Raw genomic sequence first — 25,291 nt, forward strand, 5'->3', positions numbered from 1 at the left:
GTACAATAAAGCTTTTATGGACCCTTTCTCGGCAGATTGAACTATATGGCAGCTATATCCAAATATAATCCGATTTGGCCCGTTCAACAACTTGACCTGCGTGCAGCAAAAAGACGTATCTGTGCCAAATTTCAGCTCAATATCTCAATTTTTGAAGGCTGTAGAGTGATTACAACAAACGGACAGACACACGGACATCGTTAAATCGCCATTGAAGTTTACGACGGTCCTAAATATATATACTTTGTAGTGTCGAAAATGCATATATATATACCCCCTACCATATGGTTATGGGTGTTAAAAGAGGCTCAAAAAGCCAAATCAGGTAATTGATTTATATGGGAGCTGCACCCAGAGAAATTTTTTAGCAAAAACAGCAAAAATGTTTGCTGTAATAGCAGAAAGTCTGCTGAAAATGAGACAGCAACAATTTTCTGCTAAAACAGCAAATATAGCAAAGATTTTCTGCTGTTTTCAAATATTAAAATGTTAAAAAAGTTCAACAATTCAATAAATAATTCAAAATTTTATATATTCCATCTTATCATTCAATTTTACAAGCATATAACAAAAAATGTTTCCAATTTTCTGCAATTAGCTGTTTTTGAACGAATTTAAATAAAAGCTGACAAAATAACTACTGCCGACTAACATTGGCAAATTTGTATACCCGCCACCATAGGATGAGGGTACACTAACTTCATTATTCCGTTTGCAACACCGCAAAATATTGATTTATGTCAAATCTGGACCGATCGAGGGACCTTGCGGGGGTCATCATCGTCAGTGGGTCTGCTTTCTTCGTCTTTATGGCCTACATCACCACTGTGGTACAGGGTATTATAGATTTGTGCATTTGTTTGCAACGCTAAGAACGAGAAGAGCTAGACCCATTGAAAAGTATACTGATCGACTCAGAATCACTTTCTGATTCGATTTAGCCATATCCGTCTGTGAGTTGATGTATTCTTGTAATCAAAGTGCAGGTCGCATTTGTTGTCCGATTGTTACAAAATTTTGCACATGTCATTTGTCACATGTCACCAAGGACGCTGTTGATTTTGAAAAAATTGGATCAGTTGTAGATATAGCTCCCTTATATATCTTTTATCCGATATGGCTTTTTGAGGCTGTAGAAGCCACAATTTTCGTCCGATCTTTAGAAATTTTGGCATTGGGTATAACTCCCGTATATATCTTTCATTCGATATGGACTTTTAAGGCTGTAGAAGCCACAGTTTTAATCCGATCTTTAAAATATTTCGCGCGAGGTGTTTTAATTGACGTCCTAATATGTGTGGAAAATTTCATGAAAATCGGACCAGATTAAGATATAGCTCCCATATATATCTTTCATCCGATATGGCCGTTTAAGGCTGTAGAAGCGAAAATTTTTTACCGATCTTTACAAAATTTGGTATGTGGTGTTTTATTTGACGTCTCCATATGTGTGCTAAATAAAAATCGGTCCAGATTTAGATATAGCTCCCATAAATATAATAAAAGAAATTAATTTGCTTACTCACATGCCGATGCTGTTGTTGCCACCACTTTCCCATGTTTTCCCATAGTCAACATACTTCATACTAAAAATGAATGCTTGGGAGAATATTTTTCTAAAGCGTTGCATTTATATTTTCCAACATAAAACCATAGCCATTGATCATGTTTTGTTTTTCCTTTCCAGTTAACACTAATAAATTTCATGATCACGGAACAGCGCTTACGTGAACAATTCCTGGCCATTGTTGTCGCTCATGAACGTCCCGACTTGCAGGAGAAGAAGGACCAATTGAGCCTCGCACTCGACTTTAAGGTTCATCTTAGGTATTCGATCGGAAACCTCTTCCCTTTCATCCAGGTTTCCTATCGTCGCCTCGATTGTACCGCAATGGTATGAGCTGCTCCCATTCTCAATCCATTCTCCCATCTCCTTAAGTCTCATAGCTGCATTGGCCGCCTCACACTTTATCTGTATGTCAATGGGTCGGATATAGAATAGTCTCCAGAGCCCAAGTGGGCGTGAACTTCATCGCTCCGCCTATGCCAAGACAACATGTTCTCTGAACCTGTTGTATGGTCCTTATGTTGTTGTAGGGTTATACTAACTTCGCTATTCCGTTTGTAACACCTCGAAATATTGATCTAAGACCCCATTAAGTATATATATTCTTGATTGTCTTGAATCGGAAAGCCCTCATTTGATATGTGATAAGTTTGCCCCTGTTCCCTTATGGATTCTTCATGGATAAATTTTCAATCCTTTGCGGAGGTCATCAACGTTAGTGGGTCTGCTTTGTTCGTTTTTTTTTTTTTTTTTTTGTTTTGGAGTTCTTGGTGATTCAGAGTAATTTGAAATTTAATAAAAGAAATTTGTTTGCTTACTCACATGCTGATGCTGTTGTTGCCACCACTTTTCCCACATGTTTTCCCATAGTCAACATACTTCATACTAAAAATGAATGCTTGAGAGAATATTTTCCTAAAGCGTTGCATTTATATTTTCCAACATAAAACCATAGCCATTGACCATGTTTTATTTTTCCTTTCCAGGTAACACTTATAAATTTCATGATCACGGAACAGGGCTTACGTGAACAATTGCTGGCCACTGTTGTCGCTCATGAACGTCCCGACTTGCAGGAGAAGAAGGAGCAATTGATTATCGAATCGGCAAAAAATCGCGATGCTTTATTTACCATTGAAACAAAGATTTTGGAGGTAAGCACGTACCACATTCCAAGTTTTTTTTTTTTTTTTGTTTTACAAGTTTTTCAGCTAATGAAAATGGACAAGCAAACCCCCGCTTTTTCATTTTGATTTCCATAAATTTTCATTTGAAAATCAATTATTTGTAGTTTCGCTTTGTCGTCAACTCAACACACACTCAGCAGGAGTGTTCCTCGCATCCATCCGATTGTTCAAAGTCCCATGCATGAACAAATCGCGGAAGGTATATGGGTATGAATACATGTCCTTTGTTGTACAGTAGTTATCCAATATTTGTATCCATTATTTTCCTTTTATGACATCTGCATTTGTTTGCTTTCCAACTGAATAGTTGATTTGTTCTCTGCTCGCAGCCAATACAACCACAGAAGAAGAGAAATCATCGTTTAATTAATTTTTATTTCAATTTGGTTTTGACAATTCAATTATCTGGAAATTATGATGATATGAGATTTCGTTACAGCACACGTCTTTCACGCTGTGTTGTCTGCATTTTGGGAAATTTTGTATTTAAAAAGGAAGCAGTGAGAAATGAGAGTGCATTGAAGTTAGAAACAAGTAAAAGCGTGCTAAGTTCGGCCGGGCCGAATCTTATATACCCTCCACCATGGATCGCATTTGTCGAGTTATTTTCCCGGCATCTCTTCTTAGGCAAAAAAGGATATAAGAAAAGAGTTGCTCTGCTATTAGGTTAGGACCACAATTAAATTATATGTTGGAGACCTGTGTAAAATTTCCGCCAATTCGTATAAGAATTGCGCCCATTGGGGCTCACGAAGTAAAATAGAGAGAACGATTTATATGGGATCTGTATCGGGCTATAGACCGATTCAGACCATAATAAAAACGTTTGTTGATGGTCATGAGAGGATCCATCGTACAAAATTTCAGGCATATCGGATAATAATTGCGACCTCTAGGGGTCAAGAAGTCAAGATCCCAGATCGGTTTATATGGCAGCTATATCAGGTTATGAACCAATTTGAACCTTATTTGACACAGTTGTTAAAAGTAAAAATAAAATACGTCATGCAAAATTTCAGCCAAATCGGATAGGAATTGCGCCCTCTAGTAGCTCAAGAAGTCAAATCCCCAGATCTGTTTATATGACAGGTATATCATGTTATGTACCGATTTCAACCATACTTGGCACAGTTGTTGGAAATCATAACGAAATACTTCGTGCAAAAATTCATTCAAATCGGATAAGAATTGTGCCCTCTAGAGGCTCAAGAAGTCAAGACCCAAGATCGGTTAATATGGCAGCTATATCAGGTTATGGACCGATTTAAACCATACTTGTCACAGTTGTTGGGTATCATAACAAAACACGTCGTACAAAAAATTCCATTCCAATCGGATAAGAATTGCGCCCTCTAGAGGCTCAAGAAGTCAAGACCCAAGATCGGTTTATATGGCAGCAATATCAGGTTATGAACCGATTTAAACCTTATTTGACACAGTTGTTGGATATAATAACAAAACACGTCGTGCAAAATTTCATTTCAATCGGATAAGAATTGCGCACTCTAGAGGCTCAAGAAGTCAAGATCCAAGATCGGTTTATATGGCAGCTATATCAGGTTATGGACCGATTTGAACCATACTTGACACAGTTGTTGGATATCATAACAAAACACGTTGTGCAAAATTTCATTCTCATCGGATAAGAATTGCGCACGCTAGAGGCTCAAGAAGTCAAGACCCAAGATCGGTTTATATGGCAGCTATATCAGGTTATGGACCGATTTGAACCATACTTGACACAGTTGTTGGATATTATAACAAAACACGTCGTGCAAAATTTCATCCCAATCGGATAAGAATTGCGCACTCTAGAGGCTCAAGAAGTCAAGGCCCAAGATCGGTTTATATGGCATCTATATCAAAACATGGACCGATATGGCCCATTTACAATACCAACCGACCTACACTAATAAGAAGTATTTGTGCAAAATTTCAAGCGGCTAGCTTTACTCCTTCGGAAGTTAGCGTGCTTTCGACAGACAGACGGACGGACGGACGGACAGACGGACGGACATGGCTAGATCGACATAAAATGTCGCGACGATCAAGAATATATATACTTTATGGGGACTCGGACGAATATTTCGAGTAGTTACAAACAGAATGACGAAATTAGTATACCCCCCATCTTATGGTGGAGGGTATAAAAACTGCATTGCAAAATCTAATATTGAAAGTTTGCTTAGGAAAATGGTACTTATATCGCCATTTCACTGAACGAATATTAGGATAAAAAAAGTAAAAACGTGCTAAGTTCGGCCAAGGCGAATCTTGGGTACCCACCACCACAAAATTTGCTAAAATATTGCCTCAGTTCGTATTTGAATTATTTAACAACTATCAAATCGGGAATTGGTTACGGCTGCTATGGTTTCAAGTAGTCATATCGGGGAACCGGTACTAAAGGGGCCTTTATCAGTATATAGACCGCTGAGGATCATATTTAGCTCGGACGCTGGAAGTCTTAGCAGAAGTCGTTCTGTCAAATTTCAGCCAAATCCGGAGAAATTTCAGGTCTCTAGTAATTCATGAAGACAAATCCGGCGATCGGTTTGTAAGGGGTTTTCCCAATATATAACAAGTAAAGAGGCATTAAGTTCGGCTGGGCCGCAGTTTGGATACCCACCACCTCGGGTACATATGTAAACCCCCTTTTGTCACAATCTGGTGAAAATTAGATAATTTAAGCACCCAAATTCGGCACAGACATTGAGTGGTCTAATAAATATAAGTCACTGTTAAATTTTGTAAAACAAAATATTAGCCTTATTTGCAGCTATATCCAAATATAAACCGATCTGAAACATATAGGACACAGATGTCGAAAATCCCAACACAAGTCACTGCGTCAAATTTCAACGAAATCGGATAATAAATGCGTCAAATTTCAACGAAATCGGATATAACTTCACTACTATATCCGTAGTAATATCTTAATAGTGCCTTGCCTCAGTAGATCGGTCTATATGACAGCTATATCTAAATATAGTCCGATTTGAACCATATTTGGGTCCTATGTTGGGAGGGCTAAAACTAGTGACTGTTTCAAATTTCATCGGAATCGGATATAAAATTAAGCTTTTATGGGCTTCAGACCGTTTATCGGGAGATCGGTCTATCTGGCATCTATATCTAAATATAGTCCGATCTGAACCATATTTAGGTCGGATGTTTGGAGGCCTTAAACTACTCACTGTTTCAAATTTCAGCGAATTCGGTTAAAAAAATGAAGCTTTTATGGTCATCAGACCCTTCATCGGCAGATCGGTCTATATGACAGCTATATCTAAATATAGTCCGATCTGAACCATATTTAGGTCAGATGTCGGAAAAACAACTCACTGTTTCAAATTTCAGTGAAATCGGAACATCAAACACCAAAGCATTTATGGGCATTAGATTCTTTGTCGATTTGGCCTATTCAAGAACTTAACCAGCGTACATCAAAAAGACGTATCTGTGCCCAATTTCAGCTCAATATCTCAATTTTTGAAGGCTCCAAATATATATATATATATATATATATATATATACACCATTAACAACAATATGGGACTCAAATTAAAGGTATTAAGAAACTGTTTCTTATATCCAATTGTCGGAAAGAGTGTTGGCGGTACCACCCCAAAACAAACAACAATGGCAATATAGGACTCAAATAAAAGATATTTCCGTGTAGAGTACGAATCTGATATCAAAATGTGGCCCTATGTCTCTGGGGGTCCACCCCTTTCCCAGAACACCCTCAAACAGGACTAATTTACTGACCATGGCAATATGGGGCTTAGTTAAAAGGTATTTGAGTGCAGAATACGAATCTGAAATCCAAATGTGGGGCCAAGCGTTTGGGGGGCCGCCCCTTCCAAAAACACACCTAAAAGAGGTCAAATTTACGACCATAGCAATGTGGGGCTCAAATGAAAGGTCTTTGGGAGTAAAGCGGGAATCTGATATTAGTATTCGGGAAAAAGTGTCTATGGAGCCACCTCACCCCCATAACACCACCCATTTAGAACATATTTGCTGACCATTCCAATATGGGGCTGTAATAAGAGGTATTTTAGAGTAAAACACGAATCTGATATATACTTTCAGGACCAAGTGACTGAACGATCGCCCCATCTCCCAAAACATTTCCCAATGCGGTCATGTTTGCCGACTATGGGAAAAATCGAGCTCAAATGAAAGGTATTTGGGAGTAGACCACAAATCTGATATCAAAATTCGGGACCAACTGCCTAGGAGACGTCCCACCCCCATAACAACCCCCACATGGGACGGATTTGCTCACCATGACAATTTGGGTATTAAAGGGAGTGGATCTCGGCCCATAGCCCAAACCGGACATATTTTCTGACTTTTGAAATAAGGGGTTAAATAAAAGGTATTTGATATTAGAAAACGAATTTGATATCCTATTTTGAGACCAATGCCAATATGGGGTTCAAATAAATGCTATTTAAGGGTAGAGAACCACGCTGATATATTTTCATATTTACCGACCAGGTCAATGTGGGGCTCAAATAAAGGTATTTGAGGGTAGAAAACGAATCTGATATCCACATGTGGGGCCATTTATTTGGGGCACCACCCCTTTACAAGTTGAAGAACATTATTTTATCCAAATACCTAAATTCTGTCAAACTAGCTAAAATTAAAGCTTCTAGGAACCGAACAAGACCACCGGGGCGCAGAGGTTAGCATGACTGCCTCTGGCGCCGAACGCCTGGATTCAAAATATGGCGTGAACACCAGAAACATTTTTAGCGATGGTTGCCCCTTACCCCTGGCTTGTTAAAGCTTCTCTGTAAGTGGCGTCACTATGTGGCATGCCGTTCGGACTCGGCATAAAAAAGGAGGCCCCTAATCATTGAGCTTAAAACATTAATCGGACTGCACTCATTGATATATACCCCCCTGGTAGTCAGTCTTCAGGTTGGCCATACCCCTTCGAGTATACCCGTGGCCGGTCACCTCCGAAGCTGACCACATTGCACCAGCCTAAACAGCGTACACTCGGTTTTTTTCCTCATATACAGATAGCTCGGATGAATTTCCAGCCTTTCTGGATAGTACTTATAAATCACAAAGCAGCCCTAACCAGATCACGCATATGCAACGTGTGCTCACGCACCGGCCACCAGACATGGCAAGTATAGGTCAGAAAAGGTCGCAACACCGCGGAGTACAGCCAATCCATCAATCTTAGTCGCAAGCCCCTTCTGCTACCAACAAGCCTCTGGCACAAATATACTATAAGGCTTCACTTTTTTGAAAACAGTACCAGCTCAAGTTTACTGATTTAACCCCTAGACCACAACCAGTAACCCGAAAAATCCTGAACTCGAGAGCAGAGTCCAGAACCTCAGAAAGGGTGTTCAGGACTTCGCGGTCGCCAAACTAATCGGGTCGCACACACAGACAGACCCCAAGCGTCTCAGTTTTGGGTTTACATTAAATGACCTACCCCGAAAGATGAGTTCAATCAGAGACCTGGTAAGAAAGAGGAGAAAAGGAAGACTAGGTGAAAAATATGATGATGAAAAACCCTGCCCGCTGCTCCGACCCGAATGAGAAATGACGAGATATGAAAAAGAAATGAAATTTAGGAACAGCATAGAGAGCAAGTGGTCACACCACGAACCCGAGAGCTTCCTCGGAGTATTGGCTCAAAACTCAGTCAATTATCCACTGACTGAGTGCCAAGCATTAGTTCTTCGCGTCTGTGCATGCATGACAGCGTGTTGAAATTTTCAACGCGTCCTTTGACGAAAGAAACTCGTCTTATCAACGTATCTGAAGAGACTTCCCAGAAACGCATCTGCAAGTTCGCCGATGGAAGATGTGTGCCCCTGTTGATCGGAGCAAGAGTAGAGCAGGTGTTCGATCGTCTCCTCCTCATCAAGACAGCAACAGCAGAATTCATTGTGCGTGCCTCCCTATTCGGCGGCCACATGAGGTATCACACATTATCCGGGTATGATTCCTGTAATGATACCCAGTGGCATCTTATCGGGGGCCAGCAGCTCACTCGTTCTCTTCCGGTTAAAAGCTGACCAGAATGTCCGGGCAATCCGACAACCAACCACAGCCTTCCACCTCGCTACCGCCTCAGCGCTGGCATTCTTCTCCACTATGTCTATTAGTTCGACAAAAGGCAGGTTTTCAATACCGGTCACGGGTCTGCTTGGCGTGGAGGGTCCCCTCTATACTAGCTCGCTCTTTCATTCACCAAAACACAGACGTGTCCGGGAACTCAGAATTCTCTTGATTCGTGTTCTTTTTTCCACAGCTTTCCACCATAACAGCGCTACGGTTCTCAGCACTGGCCTCGCAATGGCCGTGTATATCCAGTATATCATCTTCGGGCTTACTCCCCACCTCCTACCGAACATCCAGGAGTAGATGGCGCACATCGGCTTTGGGCACCTTACCTCCGTATTCTTTTCCAGGACAGTTTCGAATCGAAGACTTTCGGTCAGGAATAAAAGGCGGTAGTCTGAAATCCGGTATCCTATGTCTACGAGTGAAGAGCACCAGCTCCACCTTCCTAGCGACTCAAGTCTCCACAAAATCTGGTCGACCTGTGGCATACCCCATACTCCATATTCACAAACGGCGCCTCTACGGCGGATGGGTGTACATTATTTAAGGCCTCCTCAATATCCAGAAACAGAAGAGACCTCTCCAGATGAAGCACGACATTATGAAGCGCAATGTCACCCAACCCACCCCTGCTACATATGCCTGTTGACACCAGAAAAAGTAATCTCCCCCTAGACTGCATTTTATATGAAAGTCTAGAATTCAATCCCAATTCTACACGAAGAAGGAAGAGAAGCTTATTTGCCTCAAGTCCTTAGCTGCACTCACTACGGCTTCGCCGCTTTCGGAATGAACACCACATTCACCCTCGCCCGCGATAAGAGTTCATAGAAGTACCTGATACACGTACGAATCAATGCGAAGTACCTATCATCCAGACAGTAAAAGCCTTCTTGTAAACTAATAGGGTAGATGCCATCTGAAACAGGATATGCAATGTTCAATGAAAGCTCTCACCGGACCACTATCCTTTACAGACTCCAAAATGTGTCTGAAACAAATGAGCCAATGTATTTTCGTGCGACTCATTCCAAACTCCAAGTAGCCTCTGCCAACTGCCGGAATATGAGTCTTACTTTCCCATCATTTTCTTAAGATCCAGGTGTCTCTGACATCAACAACTCCTCTTTCAAGCTAACGAAGTCGTCCCTGTTGAACCTTCCCAATTCCTTTTTATAGACCCATAGTTTAGCCCTCTAGACCTCCCTGCCGCATTAAATGCTTTTCAGGCATCCCTTGGTAAGATGGTTATACCACCATATTTTGTCCTTACTGTCCAGACAAGCTGCCTTGTAGGCCGATCTCTTGCTCTTCACCAGTATGTCATCCATGCGCATTTACACTTCCACTGGGGTATTTTTCTCTTTATGAATTGCAACTCCGTCTTCTGCATCGCTTGTCGCAAGCCGCGGGAATCCATCCAATCTTTTCCTTCCCTTTCTCTTGCCATGATGACTGACTGCAGCGATGCCTACAGCTAATTCTACTAGAAAGGATTGGTCTGGCATTTCTGTTCGAAGTATTTCATTATAACTGGCATTCCAAAGATCCGGTACGCCGCTTCTGATGTGGCCTCGTTCCATCCTGATAGTTTTAGATAAGAAACCTGTTATAAATAATTTCTCACTATGCAGATACGCCGGGGTATTAAAATCCTCTCTGAGTGCTTGGAGGACGTCAGACCATCTGAAGCTATTAAATGCGTTCTTCACATTCAGTGTGGCCAAGAGGACAATTGGTCTAGAGTAGTGGTTCCTTTGCCTAGCCGCCTCTACTATCTCCACCACATCTCTGAGAGCTCCAATCATGGACATTCCTGGCCGGAAGCCATGTTGTATTCCAGAGAGTCCACCTCTCTCAATGATGGCCTCCTGGAGCCGTAGCTTTATAAGTCGCTCCAAAAGCTTGCCGGCTGTATCCAGCAAGCAGAGTGGCCTGTATGAGGATGGGGATATAGGATCATCTTTGTGCTTGCTTATGAACACCAGCTTTTGTCTTTTCCATATCTTCGGAAAAACACCCTCAAATAGGCATCGGTTAAACATCCTTAGAAGAAATTCAGGTCTGTTTTCAGCTATCTGCCGGATTAATATCCGCACCCTTTTTTCAATCTAACCTAACCTCTGCGCTACGGTGGCCTCCTCGTTGGCATGTCCATTCTATTGCTCGAGAGTTAAATTTTCTTCTTTTCGCATTGTGTCTTCGATCTCATCAAGTTTCTCTTCGAAGCCATCGATACTGTCACTAGGGGTGAGATGAGAGCTACACAACGTGAAGTAATCTAGCTGAACCCAGGTGTAGCTGCACCCAGGTGTATGAGATGCCATTGAGGTCTGGTATCCAGTTAGCAGAACCAGCAATTTGCAATAGGAGATCATGTGCACCTTACTGCTGTGTATATTGGCCTGCAGTACTCTTAGCATTTTCCTAAGTCAGATAGGTGACATTTCAGTGGTTTAGTGCACTGCTTCATTTTGTGCCCACTCTTGTCGCATTTAATGCATAATGCCATTCCTTTCCTATAGGGTCCCTTGGCATCATTCCCCAGATTGAATCATTTGTAGAGTACCCCTGTGGGTGGTTACTTAGGCAACTGGCGGCATTCGTTGCTTATGTCGCGAAGACGTCGTCGGGTATAAATCTCTTTCCATCATGTCCTCGGTTTTCGTCGCTCGTGGTCGGGGGCTGAACCGATTGGAACCTTACATTGTAGATCTATTGAAGGTCATAGGAAAATGCTTCGTGTAAGATTATAGTCAAATCGTTTAAGAATTGAGCACTCTATAGGATCAAGAATTGTATACAAGAGATTGGTTTATATGGGAACTGTATCTGGTTTTGAACCGATTGGAACCATTATTTGTAGATCTGTTGGAGGTCATAGAAAAAATCATTATGCAAAATTTCAGCCAAATCGTTTAAGAGTTGGGGGAGATCGGTTTTTATGGGCGCTATATCATGGAGACCGAGTCGAATTATACTTAGTACATCTATTGGAGGTCATAAAAAAGTCATCGTGCAAGATTTCAGCCAAATCGGATAAAAATTGAGCCCTCTGAAGGCTCAAGAAGTTTATTTTGGACATCGGTTTATATGGGAGCTGTACCTAAACGTCAGCCGATTTTGCCCATTAACAATCGAAAGTATTAATATCCCGAAAGTTGATCCATTTCCAACCTAAATAGTTTTTATATAATAGGGAGGTATTTTGGGTGGGGAGGCTCTTCAAACACATGGCACAATTGGATATCAAATTCGTTTTTTTTTTCTCTCAAGCACTTTTCGTTTGAGCTCTATATTGTCGTGATTGGCCTACATATCAATTTGGCGGGTTTTAGGGGAGCTTTCGAGGAATGTGACCTCATCAAAGATACCATGTTTTATATTTGGTGACTGTGAGAGTGCAAAAAACATTTCGAACGAATCACATTAACAATCTCCGAGATCCGATATTCTTTGAAAATTAGTATAAAGAAGTGCTTTTTAGAGGAGGGATGGTACCTCAGACATTTCGACTCAAATATGGGTACCAAATTTGTGCTCCACTCCCAAATCCCTTTAATTTGAGCCCCATATTACCATGGTCGGTAAGTATGAACTGTTTGGAGGGTGTTGTGGGGCTGGTTGGGCACCGGAACTTTGCCCTGAAAATACATATCAAATTCGTTCTTTACTCCCAAATGCGGTTGATTTGAGCCACAGTCGGAAATGAAATTCAGTTAAGAGGTGCTTTAGGGCGAACCACCAAACACTTGGCTCTAAAATTGGATATCAAATTCGTTTTCTACTCTCAAACACCTTTCATTACCAGTCCCATATTGTCGTAATGGGTCAATTAACCTATTTGACGTATCTTTAGGAGGAAAAGCGCAAATTTTAATGTCACATTAGTAATCTACTCGAGTATATATGAAAATCACCTTTCGTCAAAATCCGGTGAAAATTGCATACCTTATGTCCCAAAGTAGTTATATCGAAATATGTTCCGATTTAGACCAAATATTTATAAGTACAAGTCATTGTTCAATTGGGTATAAAAAAATATTGGTCTTTTTAGTAGCTATATCTAAAAATAAACTGATCTGAACCATATACGACACGGATGTCGAAAAGCCTAACATAAGTCACCGTGTGAAATTTCAGCTAAATCGGATTATAAATGCGCCTTTTATGGGGCCAAGACTTTAAATCGAGAGACCGGTCTGCATGTCAGCAATATCCAAATGTAGACCGATTTGGGCCAATTTGCAGAAAAATGTCAAAGAGCCTAACAAATTGCACTGTCCCAAATTTCGGCGAATTCGGACAATAAATGCGCCTTTTAAGGACCCAAAACTTTAAACCAAATCTGAACCTATCTGGGCTAAATTGAAGAAAGATTTTGAAGGGCCCAAGATAACTCACTGTCCCAAATTTCAGCAAAATCGGATAATAAATGTGGCTTTTAGGGGCCTGAGACCCTAAATCGGATGATCGGTCCATATGGCAGCTATATCCAAATCTGAGCCGATCTGGCCAAATTGACGACGAATTTCAAAGGGCCTAACACAACTCACTGGACGAAATTTCAGCCAAATCGGATAATAAATGTGGCTTTTATGGGCCCAAGACCCTAAATCGGAGGATCGGTATATATGGCAGCTATATCCAAATCTGAACCGATCTGAGCCAAATTGACGAAGGATATCGAAGGGCCTTACACAACTCACTGTCCCAAATTTCAGCAAAATCGGATAATAAATGTGGCATTTATGGGCCTAAGACCCTAAATCGGAGGAGCGGTATATATGGCAGCTATATCCAAATCTGGACCGATCTAGGCCAAATTGACGAAGGATATCGAGGGGCCTAACACAACTCACTGTCCCAAATTTCAGCAATATCGGATAATATGGGCTTAAGACCCTAAATCGGACCTTTTATGAGCCTAAGACCCTAAATCGGCCGATCGATCTATATGGGGGCTATATCAAGATATAGTCCGATATAGTCCATCTTCGAACTTAACCTGCTTATGGACAAAAAAAAAAGAATCTGTGCAAAATTTCAACTCAATATCTGTATTTTTAAAGATTATAGCCTGATTTCAACAGACAGACGGACAGACGGACGGACAAGTCTAGATCGTCTTAGATTTTTACGCTGATCAAGAATATATATATATATATATATATATATATATATATATATATATAGGGTCGGAAATGTATATTTAGATGTGTTGCAAACGGAATGGCAAAATGAATATACCCCCATCCCTCGGTGGTGGGTATAAAAAAGCATTAAGGCATTGGATACCCACACCCTCGAAAATATATATTAACCATCTTTCGTAATAATAAGGTGAAAAATACATCATTTATGAACCATTGGCAGCTACATCGACATATGATTCCATATGGACCAAATTCGGCACGGACATCAAAGTGTTCAATACAATTACTGTTCAGAACGGTAAAACAGAATATTAGTCTATATAACAGGTATATCTAAATATAGTCCGATTTCCACTATATTCGGAAAGAATATATATTACTCTGATATAGCCTATTGTACCAATTTTAAGAAAAATCGGTTAATAAATGCGCCTTTTATGGGAGTACATGTGACAGCTATATTCATATAGGCCGATCTGAACCATATAAGGCAGAGATGTCAAAGAGCCTTACATAGCTCACAGCGGCAAATTTCAGCGAAATTATGGGTCCAAAACATAACATCGGGAGATCTGTCTATATAGCAGCTACATGCAAAAAATGCGATCTGAAACGCTTTGGGCACTAAGGCAGTATTCAGCGAAATCGGGTAATAAACACAGACTAGATGGGCCGAAGAACTTTAATCGGGAGATCTTGTATGTGACAACCAGGATTTCTTTTTGTGGAGGGGGGGTCGAAAAACAGGTGGGGGTTCTGGCCCGATAACCACCCCCGCTGGCTATGTTCCTGATGGCATATATATCCATATACAGACCCATCTGGGCCGTATTGAATATTGGTGGTCGGATGCTGCCTATTTTTTACACCTGATCTATAAATCGTTTAGCTATCCGCCAACTTCGGACCCCGATAATAGTCTGAGCTCGGCCCTTAGTTACTATTGCTAAAATTGCAGCAAAATTAACTAAGAACAGTCAGCAGTCTCTATTTGCTATTATCAGCAGACTTTTTTTTTAGAAGCGTAAAAGGGCTTCTTCCTGCTTCTATTTATTTGCTGCAACCTAAATATAAATAGCAACCCTCGTTTACTTTATATTAGAATTGAATATATATTTCAATTTCCTTTAAGTTGCACACAAAATGCTCAGTCACCAAAAAAATTATTTCTTCAACAGTAAGTCACACAGTTTAGCCAACTAAAAAGATAGTTCCATTTGCATCTCTAGAAATGGCATAATAAATTGTCATGCTGATGCTTATTATTATGGCATTATTGCATGGAAATCGCATTACCTTTTTTTTCTCATACACACATGAATCTGCTTTTCGCTTTTTTTTTTGCCATATCTCTGTTATTGATGGATAAACTATTTGGATGATTTTATTTTTGTTGTTTGTTTTTTTCCTTTATCCCTTCAGGTACTCTCGACATCCGAGGGCAATGTATTGGAAGATGAAAATGCCATTAACATTCTGTCATCCAGCAAAGTTTTATCGGAGCAAATACAGGAGAAGCAAGTCATTGCGGTGGCTACCGAGGCGGAAATCGATGAGGCACGCCAACGTTACATCCCAGTGGCCAAACACTCGGCCATATTATTCTTCTGCATCAGTGAATTGGCAAATATTGAACCAATGTATCAATACTCCTTGGGCTGGTTTTTGAATCTCTTCGTCAATGCAATATTGAAGGCGCCCAAGTCAGCAGAGCTGGTTGAGCGTTTGGAGCATTTGAATAATTATTTTACCAAGTCCATATATCAGAATGTCTGTCGTTCGCTGTTCGAAAAAGATAAATTGGTCATATCGCTGGTTATGTGTTTGGGCATCATGGTGGCCCGGGTAAGTACATATCATTGTGTGCCAACAGGAATGTGGCGGCATTATTCTGCCAGTTAATCCATCAATTTTCCCCTCCTTCTCTTCAACCCTCCGGACCCCACAACATCATATATGAATAATCGCTGAAGTTCTGTATTAGCATTTAGCTAATTTTTCATTATGACCATTAAGGGCACCAAAACCAACACTTGGCACAGTATTTGGCGGTTACTCAAATATTTGAAGAAGCTGCAAAGTGCTACTTAGGAAGTAGATGATTGATTTAATATTTGAAGAGGAAATTGTTATGCATTAATTAGCTCAGAATATATTGACTACAAACTTCCAAAGAAAAATTAATGACTATCTTCAAGGTCATAATTTGCAATAAGTTTGAATTAACACATTGATGGAAAACATTTTCCATGGGGATGAACTTTGATTTTTTCAATTACAAACTTTGGTAAATTGTGCTTAAGTGTGAAACTTCTTTTAAACGAAAACAAGTGTAAGAGTGTTAAGTATGGATTGAATTTGTCGGATTGTTTGCACGGTTTCTCCTTACCAAATGATGAGGAAAATGCAAAAAAAAAAAATATTTTCTTCGCCTTTTTTCGATTCGAATCAAGTTGTAGAGTAATTCGGGCTTTATGTATTAAAGATAATGGAAGTTAAGGGGGAAAATTGCAAAAAGTTTAATTTTTTTCCAAGGCAATGCAAATTTGCTCATGAATATTCCATTAAGGAACAGGAGCAAACTTCTCACCTATCAATGAATGCTGTCCGATTCAAGTTTAAGCTCAATGTTAAGGGGCATCCTTTTTATATCCGAGTCCGATATAAAAAGGAGGCCAAATGATATGTACGACACCTCCAATGATATGTACGACACCTCTTTGGGGAGAAGTTTTTACATGGCTGCCATACCAGTTTTCAAATGCCATAGTTCCGCACAAATGTCCCCAGCATTAGGAGGGAGTCTTGTTAGAACCTTTGAGTGGAGCGGAAGTATTTTTATTTCGCTCTGCAATAATTTTCTGCATCTCTTAATAGGTAGTTATTTTCGGAGGAATTTTTTAAGTCACTCAAGGATAGCTACGATAGTGTTAGCCATTAGGCGGTTGATGATCTGCGTCTGTTTCCTGTGGAGTGGCAGATCTAGAGCCACGGAGTAGGCTTAGAATGAATTCCAAAGTCGCAACAGCTGCGGTGGTGGTATCAGGCCATAGCATGTTGTCTGCTACTTAACTAAACCTCCTCCTTATCCCTACGTATTAACTTAACCTCCTCCAGTCTGCGACGATGCAGGTTGGTATCGGAGCCGAAACAAACTAATTGCCTTCGTTTATCAACGCTCAATTGAGATGTATCGTTGCGCACTAAGGAAGATTGGCGACATCCGGGCAGGTGCAGCTCTGGATTTAGTCAAGTAAGAAGATATTCCTTCTCGACCAATGGCGCACCAAGGATTCCCTCAGGTCCTGAATCCATACTTGGAAGACTAAGGGAATGTAATCCCAATCTTTCAACCACCGACTGAAAGATTAGTGGATTGGATGAGGCTGATGGTGACCGGAGACATGCAGTAGTCGTACTAAACTCCGGCTGTCCGGCAGGCTTCAATGGAGTTGTGTTCTATGGACTCAACAAGGTGAAACTGAAGGTCTATAGAAGCGGTAGGTTTGGGGACTCAGCAGCTTTTGCTGAACACTTGCCTGAGGAACTATTGACCACATCTCTAAAGTCTGGAGGATTGCAGGAGACTGGTAGGCCCCCTGCCACAATCGGAACAGGAGAGGAAGGCATTAAAACAGGAACCGACAAGCCCTGTGTGGGTGGGTCACAAAGTTGGACTGGACTCAAAGTGTGCTGCAACGGATCTAAAAAATGGGGTCAGCAAAGGAACTCCTGAAGGAGGTGCACTGTCTCCTCTACTTTGGAATATAGCCATTAACAATATGTTATTGTCTGTGGAAGGAAAGGGTGTAACAGTGGTCACGTATGCGGATAATGGCTTGGGAAAAGTTTCCCAGGAAGCTCTACGTGCAACATCAAAGTGAGCTACCGAAAGTGGTCTAGGTATAAATCCGTTGAAGACAGAAGTAGTTCTTCTCAGCAAGAGATACAAGTTACCTGCAGTGACACCTGCCTCCTTGGGAGGAGAGGATGTTCCATTTGCAGAAAGCGCAAAGTACCTGGGTGTTTTGCTGGGCAGGAAATTAAACTTTAAATCCAACATTTTGGAAAGGGCAAGAAAAGCGATTCTTGCCTTATACACCTGCAAGAGAGCCATTGGCAAAATTTGGGGGTTTACATCATGCGTCATGCATTGGGTATATACTGCAGTTGTCCGATCTATAATGATATATGATGTTGTGGTCTGGTGAACGGCGCTTTAAAAATCCACCAACTGCTTAATACTTAACCCGATCCAAAGGATGGCTTATTTGTGTATCACAGCTACACTAATGCCTCTGGACATTGTGGCGACGCTAATTGCTGCGACGGTTGCTGAGGGACTTTCTCTTTGGTCATGTTGCGGCTACGGACACTGTGTTATCCATGAAAGAATGACCGATGTTCCAGGCAATGTGGGTTGCACCCTGTCTGAGCCGCTTTTTGATAGAAAGTACTGTACCATTATTCATGATAGAACCGATTGGAACCACGATATCCCTGGTAATAGAAGTTACATAGACTTCTATACGGATGGTTCCAAACTAAGCGACCAGGTGGGTTTTGGGGTGTACATTAAAGATCAAGAATTGGTCATAGCGAAAAAGTTACCCAACCACTGCAGTGTGTATCAAGCGGAGATCCTTGCAAGATCCTTGGAAGTGATGGAATGGCTAAAATAAAATATCATTATGACGATTGGCATAAATATCTTCTCAGACATCCAGACAGCCCTTAAATCCCTGGAGAACGTATTTCTGAACACATAAACCGCCTTCGACTGTCGCAGATCTCTTAACGAGATGGAAATTCACCTGAACAATTGAAATTTCACCTGTTCTGGGTGCCGGCCCAGAGAGATATCCCAGGGAATAAATAAGCTGATGAGCTTGCGAGACTAGGAACTACCACACACATTCCAGGGAAACTGGAATCTGTGGTATCTGATGCAAAATGTCAAGGCTTTACGCGTTCGACCGCTATCGTGATTTCGATAGTTCCACGGACGGACAGACATGGCTTGATCGACTTAAAATGTCATGACGATCAAGAATATATATACTTAATGGTGCGGAATGGCGAAATTAGTCTATCCCATCCTATAGTGGAGGGTATAAAACAAAAAATCTAAGTTTGTGCATACCATAAAAACGCATTTCTTTATCCGATTTCGCTAAAATTTGGCGTCCGACATTCGTACGTAGTAAAGTAAGGATCGGACTATATATGGATATAACCGCTAGAAAACACAATTTATTTTACAAAAAGAAGCTAACAAGAAAGTAAAAGTGTTCCGTCAAAATTATTTAAAGTTTAAAAACGGCGTTATGTTCGGCCGGGCCAAACTTTGAATACCCGCCACCTCGAGTATATATATAAATCACCATTCGTCAAAATCTGTTGAAAAAGGCATACCTTATTCCCCATAGCAGCTATATCGAAATATGTTCCGATTTGGACCAAAAACTATTAAGTACAAGACATTGTTCAATTGTGTATAATAAAATATTGGTCTTTTTAGTAGCTATATCTAAAAATAAACCGACATGAACCATATACGACAAGGATGTCCAAAAGCCTAACATAATTCACGGTCTCAAATTTCAGTGCAATCGAAGTATAAATGCGCCTTTTATGGGGCCAAGACTTGACCGATTTGGGCCAAGTTGCAGAAAAATGTCGAAGAGCCTAACATAACTCACTGTCCCAAATTTCGGCGGAATCGGACCATAAATGCACCCTTTATGGGCCCAAAACCTTAAATCGAGAGATCGGTCTATATGGCAGCTTTATCCGAATCTGGACCGATCTGTGCCATTTGCAGAAGTATGTCGAGGGGCTTAACTTAACTCACTGTCCCAAATTTTGGCGACATTGGACAATAAATGCACCTTTTATGGGCCCAAAACATCAAATCGAGAGATCGGTCCATAGTGCAGCTTTATCCAAATCTGGATCGATGTGAGCCAAATTGAAGAAAGATGTCGAAGGTCCTAACACAACTCACTGTCCCAAATTTCAGCAAAATCGCAATACAGATGTGTCGGCGGATCGGTCTATATGGTAGCTATATCCAGATCTGGGCCAAATTGAAGAAGGATGTCGAAGGGCCTGACACAACTCACTGTACCAAATTTCAGCAAAATCCCATAATAAATGCCACTTTTATGGGCCTAAGACCCTAAATCGGCGAATCGGTCTATATGGGGGCTATATCACGATATAGTCCGATATAGTCCATCTTCGAAGTTGACCTGCCTATGGACAAAAAAAGAATCTGTGCAAAGTTTCAGCTCAATATCTCTATTTTTAAAAACTGTAGCATGATTTCAACAGACAGACGGACGGACATGGCTAGATCGTCTAAGATGTTTACGTTGATCAAGAATATATATAGTTTATAGGGCCGGAAATGGATATTTCCTTCTGTGGTGGGTATCGCATTTGTCGAGTTTTTTGCGTGGTGTCTCGTTTGTAGGCAAACAAAGAATAATGAATAAAAAATGTTATGCTTTTGGAGCTATATCAAGCAATAGTCCGATTCGGACCATAAATGAATTGAATGCTGAACATTGTAGAAGTCATTGTGTAATATTTCAGCCCATTCGGACTGACAAGGCATTGCCCTACAAAGCGCAATGCCTTGTAGGGCCTCAAAAAGCAAAATCGGGAGATCGGTTGATATGGGAGCCGTATCAAGCTATAAATCGATCCAGACCATATTAGACATATATGTTGAAGGTCATGGGAGAAGCCGTTGCACAAAATTTCTACTAATTCGGATGAGAATTGCCCCCTCTAGAGGCTAAAGAGATCAAGATCCCTGATCGGCTTATATGACACCCATACCAAGTTATGTACCGAACTGCGCCCTCTAGAGACTCAAGAAGTCAAGAACCAAGGTTATATACCAGGTTATGAAACGATTTGCGCCATACTTAGCACAGTTTTTGGAAGTCATAAGAAAACACCTAGTGCAGCCAAATCGGATGAGAATTGCGCCCTCCAGCGGCTCAAGAAGTCAAGACCCAAGATTGGTTTATATAGCAGCTATATCAGGTTTTGAACCGATTTGAAGCATACTTAGCACAATTGCTGGAAAGAATACCAAAACACCATGTGAAAAATTACAGCAAAATCGGATAACAATTGCGCTCCCTAAAAGCTGAAGAAGTTAAGACACCAGATCGGTTTATATGGCAGCTATATCAGGTTAAGAACCGATTTCAACCATACTTAGCACAGTTGTTGGAAGTGATACCAAACACCACGTGCAAAATTCAAATCGGACGAAAATTTCACCCTCTAGAGGCTCAGTAAGTCAAGACCCAAGATCGGTTTATATGATTGCTATATCAAAATATGGACCGATTTGGCCCATTTACAATTCCAACCGAACTACACTAATAACTGACCTATACTATTCTAGCCATTCCGTTCGTAACACCTCAAAATATTGATCTAGGACCCCATAAAGTATATATATTCCGGATCATCTCGAAATTCTAATTCGAACTAGCCATGGCCGTCCGTCTTTCTAAACCACGATAGCGGTCGAACGCGTAGAGCTAGCCGTTTAAAATTTTGCACAGATATTTACATTGATGTAGATCATTGGGGATTGCAAATGGCCCATATCGCTTCAGATTTGGATTAAGCTCCCTTATAAACCGATCCACCGATTTGACTTCTTGGGCCCATGGAGCCACAATTTTTGTACGTTATTGCTAAAATTTTACACATAGTGTTTTGTTATGACTTTCAACAACTGTGCCAATTACGGTCCAGAACCAGATATATCTCCCATATAAGCCGATCTCCCGATTTGACTTCTTGAGCCCTTACAAGCCGCGATTTTTATCCGATTTGGCTGAAATTGAGCATGTAGTGTTTTGTCATTACTTCCAACAACTGTGCCTAGTACGGTCCAAATCGGTCTATAACCTGATATAGAGCCCATATAAACCGATCTCCTGATATGATTTCTTGAGTCCTTACAAGCCGCAATTGTCATACGATTTGGCTGAAATTTTGCATGTTGCGTTCTGTTAAGACTTCCAACAACTGCGCCAAGTGCGATTCAATTCGGTCCATGGTGGTGGTTTCCCAAGATTCCGCCCGGCCGAACTATGCTTGCTTTAACTTGTTACATGTTAATCTGTTACACTGCTCATTACATCTGGATTTAAGGCTGATTTTATAAAGGGAAAACAGATGAGCGAGCCGTTAAATCGGGATTTAGAGAGCAGTGCAAACGGGGTTTTACTCTGTAGTTAGGTAAGAGTGGCAGCCCTTTACAGACTCACACCACAGTAGCGACAGACCAAGGCCTCTGGTGGGAATCGAACTTATGATCCCCGCTCTGGCAATCCGAGCACGCTACCAACTTGGTAACCAACTAGGTAGGTTAATTTAGGTAAGAGCGGCAGTCCTTTACAGACTCACTTGGACAATTTTAAGTCCATTGTGATACCACAACATATATTAGAAATCCCCACAATCTCCCTCATGACTTTCTAAAGTTCCATATTCCTACAATACTTGGTGTGAAAGTCAAAAACCATAACAGAACAACTTTGTACAGTCCTAAGTAATCAAATTAGCGAAACGGTTTATATAGGAACATGGACCACTTTGAATTTGACCAAATTTTGGTTGCATTACTTTATTATACAGACCGATGGACGAATATTTTGAATATTTTATGCTTACTCCCTTTTAAATAGAAATTAATTATTGACAAAAAAATGCTACTTCCTGCAATAAGTGCACCTTGATAACGTGCATAAAAAATTTAACAAAAACAAAGCCATTCATGGAGCTGACTGCGTATTGGATGCTTTTAGTTTTTATGCAAACATTGAATTTAGTATTTTCTTTTTATTAATTCTCTTTAACAAGCTTTGTTCCACTTTCATTCATTTTTTTTCTTCTTTTTTTTCATTCATTTTCTTTTGTCTAACTACACAATATCTTCTTCATCATCTTTTTTCGGGATTAATTAAAAAAAAACAACAACATACAACGGAAAACAACTTCAAACAATGCATGGGCGAAAAAGGGTAAAATAAATAAATCCCATTTGCTGTTCTTTCTAACGGGAGGCGTTGGATTGCAAAGTATTCCACCTAATCCAGCATCATCATGGCTTCCGGAAAAGGCTTGGTTTCAAATCGTACTGGCCAGTAACTTGGAAGGGTAAGCAACACATTTTTATTTAAAACAAAAAAGGAAAAATTAATAAAATCGATGGGCAAAATAATAGCACCACTTTTTTGTATGGGAAGATTTATGGTGTCAGACAATAAATGTCTTTAGTTCAAATAATATAACTTTGATTTAAACTTTCTCTATCAGATCTACTGAAATTTCTTTAAGAAGAATCTTTCCCGCAAACACTCTTATCACTTATCACTACTCTTATCGGTTACATCGGACAACAAAAGTTGGTTTAACCAGAGATGCTGTCAGATCGAAAAAGGTTGCATTCAGTAACTGGCGTTTGGGTAAGAATGCCAATACTGAACTGCTTCGTATGCCAAAGTGCAATGTGCGAAAAATTTCCTTTAGAACAGCGCCTACGTACTAAGGTTCTTGCTTCTACACGAGAAAATAAAAGGTTTTGGTCGCTTGAAAAAAGGGTTAAGGGTAGCTTTTCATCTATCCCAACTCTTCTAAAGGATGATCAAACATTCACGATCCGGTTAGTAGAGCTAAACTGTTGGCTGGTATAATTGCAGGGAACTTTTCCTTCCCGTATAGCAATCAACCACTTCCCTTAATCGAGAAAGTATCCAGCTGAGTTAAAAGAATCTCGGTATAAATAAATCCACGGACCCTGATGATGTTTCAATACTTGTCTTGCTCGTCCATCACGCAACCTTTCCAACCTTGCGGGAGTCTTCCCGGCGCGTTGGAAGGTTGCGAACGTTCAGCCAATACCCAAGATGTGGGAGGCGACCAATCCTGCGAATTACCGGCCACTTGCGATATTCTCCGCTCTCTCCAATGTTATGAAAGCACGGTTAATCACCATGTTGTGAGGTAGTTAGTGACTAATGGCCTTCTTAGCGACCAAAAGTAGGCGTTGCGCAGAAATTGCTCTACGGGCGACCTAACGGCATTTCTGTCGGAACGTTAGAGTCCATCAATCCACCAGATTAGTGAGAGTAAGGTTGTGGCTTTGGATATCTCTAAGGCATTTGATAGGGTGGGGCACGGTGCACTACTATCAAAGCTTGTCGCATATGCTATCGGTAATTCGTTCGATTTATTTTGAGCTTTCTCAACCAATGAGCATAAATTGACCGCAGGTGTACCACAGGGCCCTGTATTTTCTCCTTCTCATTCTCTTTTTATACCCACCACCATAGGATGGGGAAATACTAATCTAGTCATTGCTTTTGTAACACCTCAAAATACTGAGCTGGGACCCCATAAAGTATATATATTTTCTTAATCGTCTCACCATTCTGAGTCGATCTAGCCATGTCCGTCGGTTTCTCCCTTCGTCTGTAGAAATCACGATAGCGGTCGAACGAATTAAGGTATCCGCTTGAAATTTTGCAGAGTTACTTCTTTATAATGTAGGTTGTTGGGGATTGCAAATGGGCCATACCGGCTCAGATTTGGATATAACTCCCATATAAACCGATCCCCCGATTTGAAATCTTGAGCCACTGGAAGGCACAATTGTTTTCAGACTTGGCTAAAATTTTGCACAAAGTGTTCAGCTATGACTTCCCCAACTGTGCCAAGTAAGGTCCAAATCGGTCTATAACCTGATATCGTATTCCGTTTGAATTTGCTTCTTCTCCTTCTGTTTTGATTCGTTTTCATGAGTCTCTCCCACTACTCTGCTCAATGCCAGTGCATGAGATTTTCTCTGTTGGTTTAGTGGATGATTGAATAGTGTTTGTCGATGAAGCCACGCCCTTAGGTGGTTTTTAAAGAGGTTCATTAATTTCTGCTATTCAATTTCGTTGTTGTTCATGCTTTACTGGGTCCTTACTTGCAGCCGTTACCTCAGTTCGATGTGTAGTTAGGATATGTGGTCTAATGGTTGTCGAAGCAAGCAGGGAGGTCATGACGCAGAAGGAGGATTGACGCAGAAGAGAAGCTACGTTCAGAGCCAGACCCGTATTAATCAGGACAAAGTCGACTGAACCTACACAACTAACTTAATGGTGACAAGACTAAGAGCGTTCCCCATGATTTCCCAAGTTTTAATAGGCGGGGGGAAATTGAAACATTAGCTCAGTAGCCTTTTCTAG

At 40.8% G+C, this 25,291-nt stretch overlaps 1 protein-coding gene and 1 long non-coding RNA gene across 3 annotated transcripts in view; one reads left to right on the top strand and one right to left on the bottom strand.

Moving 5' to 3' along the window:
* LOC106086176 (dynein axonemal heavy chain 3) overlaps nt 1-25,291 on the top strand; it is a 430,123-nt gene that overhangs the window by 327,225 nt on the left and 77,607 nt on the right. For both annotated transcript variants that reach the window (XM_059360617.1, XM_059360618.1), the window contains 3 exons: nt 2,554-2,721; nt 15,441-15,863; nt 23,080-23,216. In XM_059360617.1, the coding sequence (XP_059216600.1) occupies nt 2,554-2,721; nt 15,441-15,863; nt 23,080-23,216 (728 nt within the window). The remainder of the gene's footprint in view (nt 1-2,553; nt 2,722-15,440; nt 15,864-23,079; nt 23,217-25,291) is intronic.
* Nucleotides 1-25,291, bottom strand: part of LOC131994171 (uncharacterized) — a 113,151-nt gene that overhangs the window by 3,853 nt on the left and 84,007 nt on the right. The window lies entirely within an intron of this gene.

Source organism: Stomoxys calcitrans, chromosome 1 (assembly GCF_963082655.1).
Source record: "Stomoxys calcitrans chromosome 1, idStoCalc2.1, whole genome shotgun sequence".
Classification (NCBI taxonomy): domain Eukaryota; kingdom Metazoa; phylum Arthropoda; class Insecta; order Diptera; family Muscidae; genus Stomoxys; species Stomoxys calcitrans.